Consider the following 14,864-nt stretch of genomic DNA (forward strand, 5'->3'; position numbering starts at 1 on the left):
ACGGAAGTTGTTTAGCATCAATGGGACTATAGTGCTGGATTATAGAACGGTGCCGGCGGCGAGCTACACCTGCCGCTTCTCAAACAGCTGACCCTTTCCAATGTCACCATCTCGGAGAGCTCCCTGCATTCCTGCAGATACAAAACCCATCATGGCGAAGTTACCCAAGTATCTGCTCATGCTCAGAAAGTTTCTTATCAATTTCACCAAGTATTGATGCAACTTTGTGTCAGAGAACCCCAGTGCACTATGCTTCACCCATCACCCCCCAATCAATTTATCAGGGAAATTCAATTCAGCGGCAAAGGCTGAACACTACCTGAGAAAGTGTATGGTGATGAACGACATCATTAGGCCAAAGGCCCTTCCTTCATGTAACCCAGGAGTTTCAAGCTGATGTGGACCAAAGTGTTATCACCTTGAACACACTCATTTCTTCAATTTGAGACCACACAGGGAAGCTGTTGACAAATGGAACTTCGGTACAACTTTGTGTGGCCCATCAACATTTCTGATTAATTACTTGACAGTTACACTATTATTGATTTTTGCTGTCAGGCCTTCGTTCAGTAAGCTAGCTGCCAGGGCAGTAACGGAAAGAAATATATATGCACTTGAAGCTCCAGTCATGCGAAGGCCTGAACTGTTAGGGGCTCTAGGCGTTGGTAGCTGCTACTTGTGTTTGCTTCGAAGTTTAAGTGTGGTAAACACATGTGGTATGTGTGCCGTGTGCCTCCTTATTAAAACATTTTTGTCTCTAGTACCTTGGGCTGGAAATGCGTGTTGTTTTTTTGGCAATCTGTTTGAAATATATAGCAGTAAACAGCAAAATTGACCGCGTTTTTGTAGGGCAGGCTAATAAGAGTTAGGAAATTTTAAGATTATGGTATGCACTAGGATCGTGCCCGTGCATTGCTACATGCAAAATAAATATCTTTTATATGAAATAAAAAGGAAAAATTGCCGGTCAACCATACCAAAATATTTCCCTCCATAATGATTCAACTTGCATATTCATGCATTTAACCACAATAAAATTCACTTGTCACGCACATAGAAAATCCAAATATCATTCCAATATGTATCCATGAATAAGGCCCAATTGTCATGTTAATTATATTTCAAAATTTCAAACGAGATGCCACATGAACAAGACCTACACTAAGCTAACCCACTTTGAATGGTGAACAATGACGTGAAACCAAAAGGTTTAGGTTCAACCTTACGTTGCTAGTTACCAAAAGTAGACTTGCTCTTCATGTGCAGAAAAAGAATGAGGGATCACTACTTGACTCCCCTCCATTCTATTCCATGCATGGAAATGCTTCTTCTTACCTTCTAGTTGACACAAGCTAATTGACTGGAACAAAGAATATGAAAAGTCAGTTGGCAAATTTAGCAAGGAAAAAAACATGTACTGTGGTCCATCTGATAGCAATAGTTATGCTGATCTAAACCAATCTTAGATTTAAACTAAGAGAAGCCATACACAAGGCATAGGGCTAATAGAAGCAATCCTCAATAAAAGGAACTGCACTGACAAATTAAAATCTACAGTCCTAAAACATACCACTATCGTAGGGCTGTCGTCAGAGTAATTTCTCTAGCTAATAGAACAAATCTATCCTTTTCAGAAACTGAACTGAATGCAAGATCCCAGTGACTACGTTGGTTATGTAAAAACATTGGGCACCACAATCAGTCATGTCAAAATCTCTGATAAACTTGGAAAGGAGATGTACACTACTAAACATGTCAAGATCCTAGAATTTATACCTATCTTCAATCCACTGGAATAATGGAATTTATTCCTACCTACAATCCACTGCAATAATGGAATTTATTCCTACCTACAATCCACTGCAATAATGGAATTTATGCCTACCTAGAAACAACCAAACTGCAACTTCATTCAGTCCACCGGTGAGATGCAAAAGTCAGCAACGATCTAAAAATTCTAGCAAGATGCAACTACAAACTAAGCAGCAATGCTACATAGTTTCACTCTTTTGTTATGAACAACAGTGACCTCATTCTTCACATTGAAAGAGCCTGAGAATAGTTGTGTGCCAAATTTTACGAACTGAATATGAACCTGAGAAAGAAATGCCAATAAACTGGAAAATTTCTTTCAGCAACAGTATTGCAGTATGTATAGGATTGTATAGATACGTACCTACCAACTTTCAGAAAATACACACTATATGTTTAAATATATGTCAGCCCCAAGTCTAGTGTAATACAGCTCTTTCCTCTATTCTTCACAATCTACGTTGCCTCATCTAGCACAAATTAAATAGTCGACTTCAGTTCAATCTGATTGGCAAGAAAATCTTGAACACGGACAATGAGACTGAAAAGTTCACAGTGAAAAAAAATGTAGAGCTAGCAGTGCAAGATTAAATCAAGAGCACAACGAATATTTTGCATTACCTAAAAGAGTTGGCTGAAGCCACTGGCTATCGTATTTACAGTTCTCTTCAAACTAACCTTACCAAAAAAAAGCTTCCAAAATTTTGATTCCTCAATCACCTAGCATACTGTTATTCACACTCAAGTTGTTGTTGCACAGTGAATTAGTAATAGAAAAGGGATGCATGCAAAAGTCAGAGAATTTTATAAGCAATTGCGATCAATATTACTACATTCTATTTGTTTGATATGGGCATATGGCTCCGGCAATTCACAACAAATGGTAAACACAGACCAAAGGGTAAATACATATCAACTTATGAGTAGATGGATAAACTTATGAGATTCGATGTGGCTGCCCACATTGCAATACTCCAAAATAGCTTTTGCGATCTAATATTGACAAAGCCATTATTTTGAACAACAAAAGTTGTGCTTGTTCATTACGAAATTTTAATGGCATATCAGGAAACATAACACAACAGCTCCCATCTGCATTGTGAGAATCCAACCACAAACTGGTGCACCTTCGGTTACTGAAATTCAAGGAGCTCTTCATGTGATCCTGCAACAAAATAGATAGCAGTGAGGCCACAACCTAAAACTATTTGTACTCAAGAAATATGAATACTGGGAAAAACAATACATCAACCACGCCTAGTTCAGCTATAGAATGGGCCCTCTACAGGTGTGAGAATTCATATCTGTGTAATGTGTCACTAACAGAATAGAAATACCAAAACAAATAATCAAGGTCATAAGATGCATCATCACTTTTGTTTGCATATCACCCAATCAGATTTTCTCCATGTCTAGCTTGGTATTATAACAAACAGCTTCAGGGCAACACCATCTGAGTGGCAAAAATGACCGAGCTTGTTACGCATAACCCAAGCTGGGTACATTACAAGTAGCATCACAGCAGCAGCGACTCACCAATGACCATGCAGAGGAGCTTCCTGGGCGAACAAGGCTGAAAAGGTGGTCGATGTAATAAAAAATCGACTTGAACACCTCTTCAAAGGTGGTGGGCGCCGGCTGCAGGGAGAAAGACCGTATAGCCGTGAGATCGAGAGCTGAGCAAACACCAGCTGCACTACGGGAAATAGGGAATATGCCGAGTGTCCGGTGCACTCGGCGAAGGCCTAAAAACACTCGGCAAAGGCTTTGCCGAGTGTAACACTCAGCAAAGGCTTTGCCGAGTGTAACACTCGGCATCTTACACTCGGCAAAAATTTTAACGGCGAACAGAACTTTACCGAGTGTCAAATGTCGGGCACTCGGCAAAGATCTTTGCCGAGTGTTAGTAAACACTCGGTAAAAAAGCACTGTTGGCGAAGACAGAGAAACGACGCGGCACGGTAACGGACGCTTTGCCTAGTGCTTCACAGAAAGGCACTCGGCAAAGGCCAGGAGTTTGCCGAGTGCTAGAGTGCCAAACACTCGGCAAAGGCCAAGAGTTTGCCGAGTGCCAGGGCGAAGCACTCGGCAAACTGGTGCGTGCAGGCCAGCCGCTTTGCCTTGCCGAGTGCCAGAGTGCTAAACACTCGGCAAAGCTAGGAGTTTGCCGAGTTCCAGGGGCGAAGCACTCGGCAAAATGGCGCGTCCAGGGCTGATTTTATTGCCGCTTTGCCGAGTGTTAAAGCCAAAACACTCGGCATTGCCGAGTGCTTGGCAAAGTGGCAAATCCACCCCTGTTTTGGCTGCTTTCTTACGTATAAAAGACCCCTCTCAAACAAAATGGCGCGTGCTTGTACCGTGATATATATTTGCCGAGTGCGCCGTTTTGCCGAGTGTCATCGTCGCTGTTTGCCGAGTGTTTTTTTTAATGCCGAGTGGTTATGTAGATACACTCGGCAAACATGTATTTTGCTGAGTGCCCTATAGGTTGCACTCGGCAAATGTAAAAACACTCAGCATTATCTCGGTTTCCGGTAGTGCTGGGGTTCGGGAGGTCGGAATCGAGCAGGATCGAATGCGTACCCGGCCTTCGAGGTAGGAAACAGGGGTGAATGATCTTGATGCCATTCATGTCGAGGTAGAGGTTGTCAAACCCGATGCCGTTAGGGTTGGGGTGGTGGAGGTCGACGGGGATAAAGGCACGACTCGGAGGTGGATCTGCGGAAATGCGAGCGCAGACGCGGCCGCGAGAGGCCGGCGCTGCGGGGGCCGGCTCCGTCGGAGGACCCCAGCAGCGAGAGCGCACTGAGCGTGAGGAGGACTAGCATTGCCATGACTGCCATCGACTGCCCCCGCCCCACTTCATGCCGCCATCGGCCAGCAGAGGCCTCCCGCCCCTAACCATGGATCAATGGATTTGCACGAGCGCGCCCTTCTGCACGGGCCGCACCTCTGCCCCTGCCACTGGGGGAGGATAGGGTGGGACGGGGGGAAGGCGATGCGGATAGCAATGAGGATGCGCGGATCAAGAAAGAAGGGGAGGCGGAGGCGGAGGCGGGGTGATTGATCGGAGGCCGCAAAAGATGCGGAGATGTGGGCGGAAGAAAGAACGGCAGAGCTGGGTCGAGGGAAGGCGCAGAAGGCGGGGTGGGGTGACCGATGGAGGGCTGGAATGGAATCGCCCGGAGCCAAGGGCCATTGGGGGCATCACGGGACGGACCGTAAAAATGTCGCCTCTTTAGTTTAGGGATTTGCTAACAAATCCAAGTGATGAACGTACCATTCTCATCTTGCCAACGACAGACTCCTTCCTTCATCTGGAACTGGAAGCAGCATTACTAGCTTCCCTTGATGAGACAGTTGAGATCGAATCATGGAAGAGACGATGATCATCCCCAGGCCGAAAAAGCTGATAATCAATCGCTACTTGAGGCTTCAGGCGGTGACAGCCAACATTGCAAGAGCTCTGGGTTCCTGGCAGTGTCTTGGTCCACCGTCGTGCTCCTCGGCAGCTTCGTCTACGACCTGCCACCCAAGGAGTTCAGGCTTCTCGCCGCACTCACCTTCGTCTTGGCATTGAGGCCGTTTTCCAGATGAGTGACCTGGGGCCTCTCTCCTTCCACCTGAGGATCGAGGTGCACCAGACGACTCCGACATCACACTTCGACAGACTGCCTACGCAAGCATGTTGTTCAGCTGAGTGGGCTCACCGACTACAACCCAGCTCTCACATTGATGTAGGAGAGGCTGAAGCTGAGCCGCAACAGCACGGCTGAGGAGGTGGATGCTACACACTACCGACAACTTGTGGGGAGCCTTCGCTACCTCGCCCACATGCGGTCGGACTTGGCGTTCTCCGTCGGCTGCGTCAGTCGGTTTATGCAGCGACCGACGACGGAGCACCTGCAGGCTGTCAAGAGGATCCTCCGCTATATTGCGGGGACTCTAAACTACGACCTCCACTACCCGAGGTATCCCGGGGCAGCACACTTCATTGGCTACAGTGACAGCAACCACGCCGGCAACATCAACACCAGCAAGAGCACGAGCAGGATGTTCTTCTTCCTCGGCAAGTGCCTCGTCAGCTGGCAGCCGATCATATTGCTGCTTCTTCTGCTTCGACTCTGGCTCTCTAGCTCGCTCGGCTGCTCGGCGATCTTCTTGGCAAGGATGTTGAAGCAGTGGAGCTCAGGGTGGATAGCAAGTCTGCTCTGGCTCTGGCGAAGAATCCCGTCTTTCACGAGCGAAGCAAGCACATTAGAGTGAGGTACCACTTCATCCGAGGCTGCTTGGAGGAAGGGAGTGTTAGGGCGAACTACATCAACACAAAAGGATCAACTCGCCGACCTTCTTACCAAGTCCCTTGGAAGAATCAAGTTCCAAGAACTTTGCTCTAGGATTGGGATGGTCGAGTTGCCGCTCAAGACATGCAAGACTTTGGGGGAGATTGATAGAATAAGTCTTGTGTGTTGGGTGTGCATTTATCTATCTATATACTTAACTTTGATACCTTTTTAATAATTGTTGGATGCTTTACTTAGTTTCCAAGCCACCTACTATGGTTGGTCTATATGTACCCCAAACTGCTATCTATTATGGTGTGGAATGAGAAAGAGATATTTTGGGCTAACAAGTGAAACCATCAGATACTGCAACTGAAAGCTTCAGGCTGAGGCAGCAGCCGAGAGCCGGTTGTGTCGTTCCCTTGAGTAATTGCTTTCTGCCGGTGGCTCACCTGGGATAAATTCGAAACACGAGGCAGGCAGCGTTCGTTTGACAAGCTGGACTTGTCTAAACCAAAATGTTATGACGACGGCCGAGCCATTAGAAAAATAGAGCTTACACCTGATTGGGTTTTACACCGGATCCGGTGCTTTCTCTAGATGGGCTGACTTGTGATCGGAGTAGTTTTTGATATGATCATCGTCGTAATCGGCTCAGGTTACATCATGGTCCTTTAAAGATGAAGTCGAGGCTCGTGGGTTTTTCCGATCCACATGATTAGAGCTTATTCTTAATGGTAATGAATGCTTCAGGAAGGTTGTTCCCACTGATTTTTTTTAAAGAAAAGATGCATTTTATTTTGCATGGACAAAGAAAAAAAATACTTTTAATTGAGTATAGAAAATAAAATCCATCGAGGCTCTGTGCGGTGGGGGGTGGGGAGGGAATGGTTGCATTGTAGTTCTACCCTTCTACTTTGTTGAATGGGTTTGAAAGAAAGAAAAAAGTCAAACGGAGAGAATCAGATTATAGTGGGCCAAAAAAAACAGACTGGGCCAAGAACGTGCGCAGAAGAAGCCCATGAGCCGGCAGCTATATATGGCTGGTCCGGGGAGGATCGCAGTGCTCCACGTCTCGATCTCCCCGTTCCGATTCCTGATGGCCACCAGCCGCCGCGCCGCCATGGTGATGGCCACGAGAGCCAAGAAGAGGAGGCTGGAAGAAGAAGAAAAACAGGAGCGCGTCGACGACTTTATCAGCGGCCTCCCCGACGGCATCCTCTGCGACATCGTCACGCTCCTCCCCACCAGGGACGGCGCCCGCACGCAGGTCCTCTCCTCCCGGTGGCGGCACATATGGCGCTCCGCTCCCCTCAACCTCGACCTCCCTGAGCCATTGCGGCGCAGCCCAGCCAGCGACATCTCCCGCGTCCTCTCCGCACACCCGGGCCCCGGCCGCCGCTTTTACGTAAGCTACCGCCGCGGCCTCAACCACTACAGCTTGGACATCGATACGATGACCCTCGATGGCTGGCTCCGGTCCCCCGCCATTGACGGCCTCCGGGAGCTCGAGATCCTCCTCGACCATTATCGCTGTATGGCTAAGCTGGTTTCACTGCCGCCATCGGTGCTCCGGTTCTCCACCCTCGCCGTCGCCAGCTTCGAATCATGCGTCCTCCCAGATTGCGGTGCTACCCACTGGCCACATCTCAAGAAGCTGACCCTTTTCAGTGTCACGGTCTCGGAGAGCTCCCTACACGCGTTGCTCGCCGGCTGCTCTTCCATTGAGAGCTTGCTGCTACGTGACAACAGAGGCTTCTCTCGAGTGAAAATCGTGTCCCCTAGCCTCAGGAGCATCGGTGTGAGTTCTATTCGGGGACTCGATGACGACCCTAGGTTACGACAGCTCGTCATCGAGGACGCCCCTTGCCTAGAAAGGTTACTGTTTTTTGATGGACTGGGCATTGGCATCTCGGTAATCTCTGCGCCAAGGCTGGATATTCTGGGGAAACTCAAGGGCGTAGGCCATATGCTTCAATTTGGCACCACGGCTCTTCAGGTATAGGGGCATAGTTATTTTTCTCACCTTCATTCACGATGGATCCATGTCCCATAATTTGGTTAATCAATATTGTGTATAAATTCTATGCTTAATTTCACTCAGGGATCGCCCGTTGCTAGCTTGACGACGGTGGTGCCAAGTGTGAGGGTTCTAGCTTTATCTCATATGAAACCTTGTTTGGATGTGGTTATTAACTTGATGAAGTGCTTTCCTCACTTGGAGAATTTGCACATGAAGGTGACTCGTCTCTGAACCAACTAGAGTGTGCAGTTTGCAATCTTTAATTTTGGCGCTTATTAGTATTATGTCGAAAGCTAGGCTGACCAATTTTATGTTGGGTTTGCTTTTCCAGATAACACACGATGGGGAGGAAAATGCATGGTTTGATAAGTACCGGGAACCTATTGACATCCGTCTGAGAAAGATCGTGCTAGCATACTTTCATGATAGGAAGTTGCATATTGAATTTGCTAAGTTCTTTGTAATGAATGCAAGCGTGCTGGAGTCAATGACGCTTGAGTTAAAACATGGAAGTGTTGGCAACGACGCATGGATTAGAAGACAACGTAGGCTGCTCCAGGTCAAAAAGAGGGCTTCGAAGGGTGCACGATTTGATTTTGTATCTCGTAATGGATCATTTAGTCTTCCTCGTGCCAATCAAGTACATGAAATGTCAATACTCGACCCCTTTCAAAGGGTTCGTCAGTAGGTCTGGCAACACCAACAAGAGATATTGGTTCCATGTGAGAACATCCAGTGAGTTTTAGTCATTTTTCGGTGTCTTGACATTTGTTATCTCTTTTCATGGAATGCTGTAATTTGTCGTCCAATTTGGTGCTATATTTCGTTATAAACGGAGAGGACCTCTTGAGATGCCCATTGTTCTTTTCCACCTGGTTGTCATTGGAATGATTGCAACTTGCAAATCAAATCATGTATTACTTGGTACACCTGAATACCTGATGTATCACAATCGCCAATATAGTGTTCACTTCAGTTTTTCAGCAATGTTCATGAATTTATTCTTGAGGAATCTACTTCCAGGTTATAATACCTAAACATAGGTCTTGCTTGCGCATCAGCTGTAATATGAGCAGAGCAGAGCTGAGTTTGGTATGCCATATTCCCCTATATTCTTTATTTCAGAACAACTGTAATGTTGCAATCTCTTAGTTTTGAAAACTAATGTATGGGTTGAATCCTTATTGCAATCTGATAATTTCCATGTCTCCTCTCTTTTATGACATTAAACAGGAATACTGGATCGTTTAACCTTACATGTTAATGCTTAGTGCTAATCAGGCTGCAGTTTTTGTCAAACTGGAAAGCCGAGGAACACCTGTTGAACAGTTGAAGACTAGGATGAAGAGGAAGACGAAGACGAAGAGCACCTCGGCTGCATCAACAACCGCCTCCCCGAGGATGCCATCAGCGTCATCGTCTCAACAATCTCCCGGAGTTTGATCATTGATGTCAAGAGCTAGTGCACTGGTAGAAAACTGAGCATTAGTCCCGGTTGGTAAGGGTCATATCTCTCGGATATCCATCCGGGATAAACCAACCGGGACAAAAGGGGGGGGTCTTTAGTCCCGGGTATTTTAACCGGGAGTAAAGGACCCCCTTTAGTCCCGGCTCAATTCCAACCGGGACTAAATTGCGCTTGCATGGCACTGGTGACGTCTGAATTTTTCATACATGCATCACGTATACGTATAGTAGTACCGCGGCCCTTTTAATTTGTTAACCTTGTAGTTGAGATTTTTTTAGAATGAATTAAATCAACTAGTATTTAAACGAATGGGATTTGTAATTATACAACTACTATATATATACACAATCCTTATACACAATTCATATACACAATTCAACTAGCTTAATTAGTACAAATCGATCATATATACAAATAAATCAAAGTATCTTCCTACGATCTTCCCGTCGTGGTGTTGCTGAGAGGAGTGTCTAATTGTCGTCCATCGTAATAAAATTCTCCTCTTGGATTTACCACCTCGTCCATTATGAATCCAATGAGACCTTCACATATTGCCGCTACTCTTTCTTCCTTCAAGAGTCCTTGTTGAATATTTAACATCTATAATTTGGAAATTTGTGAATGTTACATGAACAAATACATATAAGGAGCTAGAAAATAATTAACTAGTAATATATTTATTTTACGTACTTTAAAGTTGTGCGGCGTCATCTTCAGTCCCTTGGGTCCCATAAAACCGTGCATGTGCTCACAGATGTAGTAGCCACATAGGTTATTCCCGGGTTCCTGTCTTAAGCACTTCAGTGCGGAAAAAAAATAAGTTATGAAATATTCGTGTTATACAATGTAATAAATGTGCAGACTTCATACGTACCGGGAAGTCTGTGTTCCATGTAAGATCTTCTTTGAATGGACCTTTGTGTGTCCTTATGAATTGTTTCCATACGCTGCGGATTAGAATAATGAATGACATAGTGTAACAGGGATAAAATTTAGGAAATAAATTTTTGCATAGAGATAAAGGTCCAGAATTATTACAAGCCCAGCATGTCTTGCAATTCTTGGTAGTCCACCGGATCTTTCCGTAACGAATCAAAGACAGTGACGTGGCTTCTTTCAGGCTCAATTATAATAAGGATCCAGTGGAAGCTGCGTGCGTAAAATGTTCATGCATATTAGAGCTAACTAACATGTAGAGATAAGGAAAAAGACATCGAAAGTAGACGGTATACACACACTTACTTGAAGTTGTATGGAAGTAGTATGAAATCCTTGAATGTTTGTTTGTGTAGGAAATTGTATATTTCGGCAAAGGTTTTTTCCGGCGCTAATTGTATCTGTCGTTGGTTAACTACAGATGGATCCATGAAGCCTACATGTAGGTACGCCTCTCGGCGGCATGTCTGAATTAGCATCCTACATGAAATGGAAGATGAAGTTAGTACGGTGACGCACGCCAAAATTTACATGTAGAGATAATAAACGGACACTTACAGAATCCAAGCGCTGATCAGAGAGACGTCCAGGGCATCATGATGGTACACTTCGTATATATCCTTGAAGTCTAGCCACAGCACTTTCTCCCCTTCACCGTGAAAATCTATCGGTTTTACCTTCATGCCGATCATCTCCCTCGATTTGGCGGATGCCGTCATGTACCATTGATGGAATTCGTACATCTTTGTTGACAGCTTCCGTACCATTGCCGGCTTCACTAGAGGCTTGCCTAGCTGATAAGGCCATCTCGGCTCAGGGGGCGGTGCAGTTGGCGTCTCGACTTGCCCTATGCATTCATCAAGTCCCAGACCTGTTTCTTCCATGAACTTCAATATATTTGCTTGTTGATCCAAGGGCATTGCTTTTACCCGTTGAGCATCTTTCTTTGACAAATGGCTGAGGTCGGGGACTGAACCGCTGGAGGATGATTTTCCTTTTCTTTTATCCTTTTCATCAGCCTTTACTAGAGCCCGTTCATAGTTTGTCAAGAGTGGTATCCTTTTCTTGGCTCCTTCCTCCATCCTGATAAAGAAGTTTAAATCCCGCCGACTTACTGGCGGTGGCTCCATCTCCCTTGCCTTTTTTAATTCGGCTTGTTTCTTAAACCACTCACTGGCCTCTCGTTGGATTTCTGCCCACTGTTCCGCATGAGACATTGCCTCAAAGCGTTCCTTGCGAGCCACTTCAGGGTCGACCTTTGTTTTCTTCTTTCGAGGCTGTCTTTGCTTGGGAGGCGGTGCTCGTGACTTCTTGAGTGGTGCTGCAGGTTCCTTCGAGGGGGCCGCTCTTGGTGCCGGCGACGGTGATCGGGGAGGGGTGTTGTTATTGTCGTCGTCGCTCCCAGCACCAGGATGTGGTGGAGATGGAGACCTTGATATAGATGGAAGCGACGGTCCTGGAGCAGGAGATGCCGGTCTCGAGGTATGAGGAGAAGGTCGCTGCTCGGGATCTACGGGGAGCGGTCTTGAGGTCTGAGGAGATGGCTCCGTGCGGGAAATAATGATGTAGCGTTTCTTCCATAGAATGATCCCATGAAGCGCATCTGCCAATGTCTTTTCCCCGTCGCCTCCCGGGAAGTCGAGCTCTAGACCTTCATACTGTGCATCTACTATTTGCTCGACACAGACGCTGGCGTAGCCTATTGGAATGTCCATGCCATGACTGCTCTGCCCTGCCAGCGTTGGTAACGCACTCCCGTACGCTACCTGTACATATAGCAGAAGTAAACAAGTTGAACTCCGATCTCGAGGCCTGGATCAATTGACAAGATTGCATAAATATTATGTATAAGTATACCTTAATAGTGAGGTTGCCGACCGGTGCATGCAGCTCACATGAGGTCCGTTGCGTGATGGCATCCACGGGGAACCGTTGCTCCTCCACGGGTAACCTGGGCGTCTGCGCATCGGGGACCCCTGTAGAAGCACAACTGCTCCCGAGGCGTTGAGAAGGGCTGGCGGTGTGAGGATTCGGCAGTGCTCCAGATTGCGCCAACTCCGCAACTGCGTCGGCCACCCGCCGATTGATTTCATCCATCATTCGTTGTTCTAGCATCTGCCGCCAGCTCTCCTCCATCTGTTCCTTTCTTCGCTTCCGGCTTCTGTAAGAGGCACTGTCGCCTCGGAAAGCGAACTTCCACGGAACCACCCCGAACCCCCGGCAACGTCCTGGGTGCTCTGGATTACCGAGGGCCAATGTGAGCTCATCATTTTCTCGGTCCACCCTCAACCTCCCAGCCTTAGAATCTTCAATGTTCTTCATGAGATGTTCGGCCTTCTCACGTATTCTGTCATTGAAAATCAGCGTCCCATCCTCTTGGCTTAGGGAGCCTCCATGAGCGTAGTACCAGTTCTTTGATCGTTCGGGCCATTCAATAGTTGCAGGTATGATTCCCCGTTCGATCAGATCTTGTTCCATCTTTCTCCACTTGGGAATTGCTGAGCCATACCCACCTCGCCCCAAATGATGGTGGTAGCCCTTCTGACTAGCATTTGCAACGTTGGTCGTGATCTTTTTCACACCTTCTTCACTCCTCTTGTATTCAACAAATGCATCCCAGTGGTCCCTCAACTTGGGCCATGCGTTGAAGTCTGGAGTTTTGCCCTTCTTGATGTAGTGGGTGTCCAGCATCTTCTTGAATGTCTGGAATTGAGTAGCCATCTTCTTAAGTGTCCACGCTTTGACATCCTTCTCGCTATAATCTTCGGGGAATGTGAAATGCCTCTTCACGTCTTCCCACAGCATATTCTTTTCTGTCTCTGGAAGGGCGTACGGATTATCGCTTCTGCCCTTCCATTCTCTGATGCTGATAGGCACGTTGTCCCGGACAATTGCCCCGATTTGACTAACGTACTTCTTTGCGACTTTCTCGGGAGCAACCGGCCTGCCCTCATCTGTAACTTCGGTGATGACAAGCCTCCCTTCCATCACCTTTGTACGACCTCGGGTCTTCTGCCCTTGTGTCGATCCGGAGGGCTAACAGTTTAAGATTCGTTAATTAGTACGTACTAGTAGCGGTGGCGTGAAACAATACAAGAATGGTTGTATATACCTCGCCGGAACCTTCCGCCACGGCAAGTTGTTGCTGCGGCTGTTGCTCTTCATTCACATCGGCAGACACGTTGAGGAACATGTCCGCCTGGGTGCCCTCTTCATCCGTGTATGATAGTGGAACGTTGTCGCCACTACCATCACCAGCGATTATCTGCTCCATGATATACCTTGCGGTCTCATCGTCTGCCATTTCAACTATTGCTGCAAACATACATCGAATCATACATGACAGTCATACAAATCATCTTAATACAAATTTGTATATAATCACAGTTCGGAATCATACATGTATATAAAGAAATCATAAAATAACATGAATCGTACAAAGTCCGGAATCTTTATACAAATTTCTATGAATTTCTATGAATTTCTATGAATTTCTATGAGGAGATATGAATTTATACAAATTTCTATGAATTTCTATGAATTTCTATGAATTTCTATGAATTTATACAAATTTCTATGAATTTCTATGAATTTCTATGAATTTCTATGAATTTATACAAATTTCTATGAATTTCTATGAATTTCTACGAATTTCTATGAATTTCTATGAATTTATACAAATTTCTATGAATTTCTATGAATTTCTATGAATTTCTATGAATTTATACAAATTTCTATGAATTTCTATGAATTTCTACGAATTTCTACGAATTTCTACGAATTTCTACGAATTTCTACGAATTTCTACGAATTTTGACGAATTTCTACGAATTTCTACGACGGCGATAAGGGCGGCGAAGGCGGGACGGCGGCGGTCATGGCGGCGGAGGCGGGACGGCGGCGGTCAGGGTGGCGGAGGCGGTTCACCGGAACCACGGGCGGTGCCTAAGCTACTACGTTGTGATGGGCGGCAGGACGGCGGCGATCACGTCGACTACTCGGCGGCGATCACGACGGCTACAAGGCGACTCTCACGGTAGCTACTCGGCGGGACGGCGGCGATCACGACGGCGGGGTAGCTACTCGGCGGGACGGCGGCGATCACGACGGCGGGACGGTAGTTAACAACCTAACTACAAATCTAAAAATCTAACTTAACAAACTAACTAGAAATCTAAAAATCTAACTTAACAAAATTAGAAATCTAAAAATCTAACTTAACAAAATTACAATTCCATTAAAAATTAAAAATTAAAAGAAAACCGCCAGCTCTCCCGGCGCACCGGCCGGCGCGGCAGACCTCTCGCGCGCGGGGCGGCGGCCGGGGCGGCGGGACGGCGGC

General features: G+C 46.3%; 1 protein-coding gene across 1 annotated transcript; it reads left to right on the forward strand.

The window, feature by feature from the left end:
- Positions 1–7,116: 7,116 nt before the first annotated feature.
- On the forward strand, positions 7,117–9,581 carry LOC101786270 (FBD-associated F-box protein At1g66310). The gene is made up of 4 exons (XM_012843514.1): positions 7,117–8,094; positions 8,200–8,334; positions 8,450–8,677; positions 9,459–9,581. The coding sequence occupies exons 1-4, from the start codon at positions 7,117–7,119 to the stop codon at positions 9,579–9,581; spliced, it is 1,464 nt and encodes a 487-aa protein (XP_012698968.1).
- The last annotated feature ends 5,283 nt before the right edge of the window (positions 9,582–14,864 follow it).

Source organism: Setaria italica, chromosome II (genome assembly GCF_000263155.2).
Source record: "Setaria italica strain Yugu1 chromosome II, Setaria_italica_v2.0, whole genome shotgun sequence".
Lineage (NCBI taxonomy): Eukaryota > Viridiplantae > Streptophyta > Magnoliopsida > Poales > Poaceae > Setaria > Setaria italica.

Bases quoted from the DNA above. Each gene is read 5' to 3' on its own strand.
- LOC101786270 (XM_012843514.1), top strand. From the start codon at position 7,117: ATGAGCCGGCAGCTATATATGGCTGGTCCGGGGAGGATCGCAGTGCTC. The intron at 8,095-8,199 runs GTATAGGGGCAT...AATTTCACTCAG, and splicing joins TTGGCACCACGGCTCTTCAG to GGATCGCCCGTTGCTAGCTT. The intron at 8,335-8,449 runs GTGACTCGTCTC...TTGCTTTTCCAG, and splicing joins TGGAGAATTTGCACATGAAG to ATAACACACGATGGGGAGGA.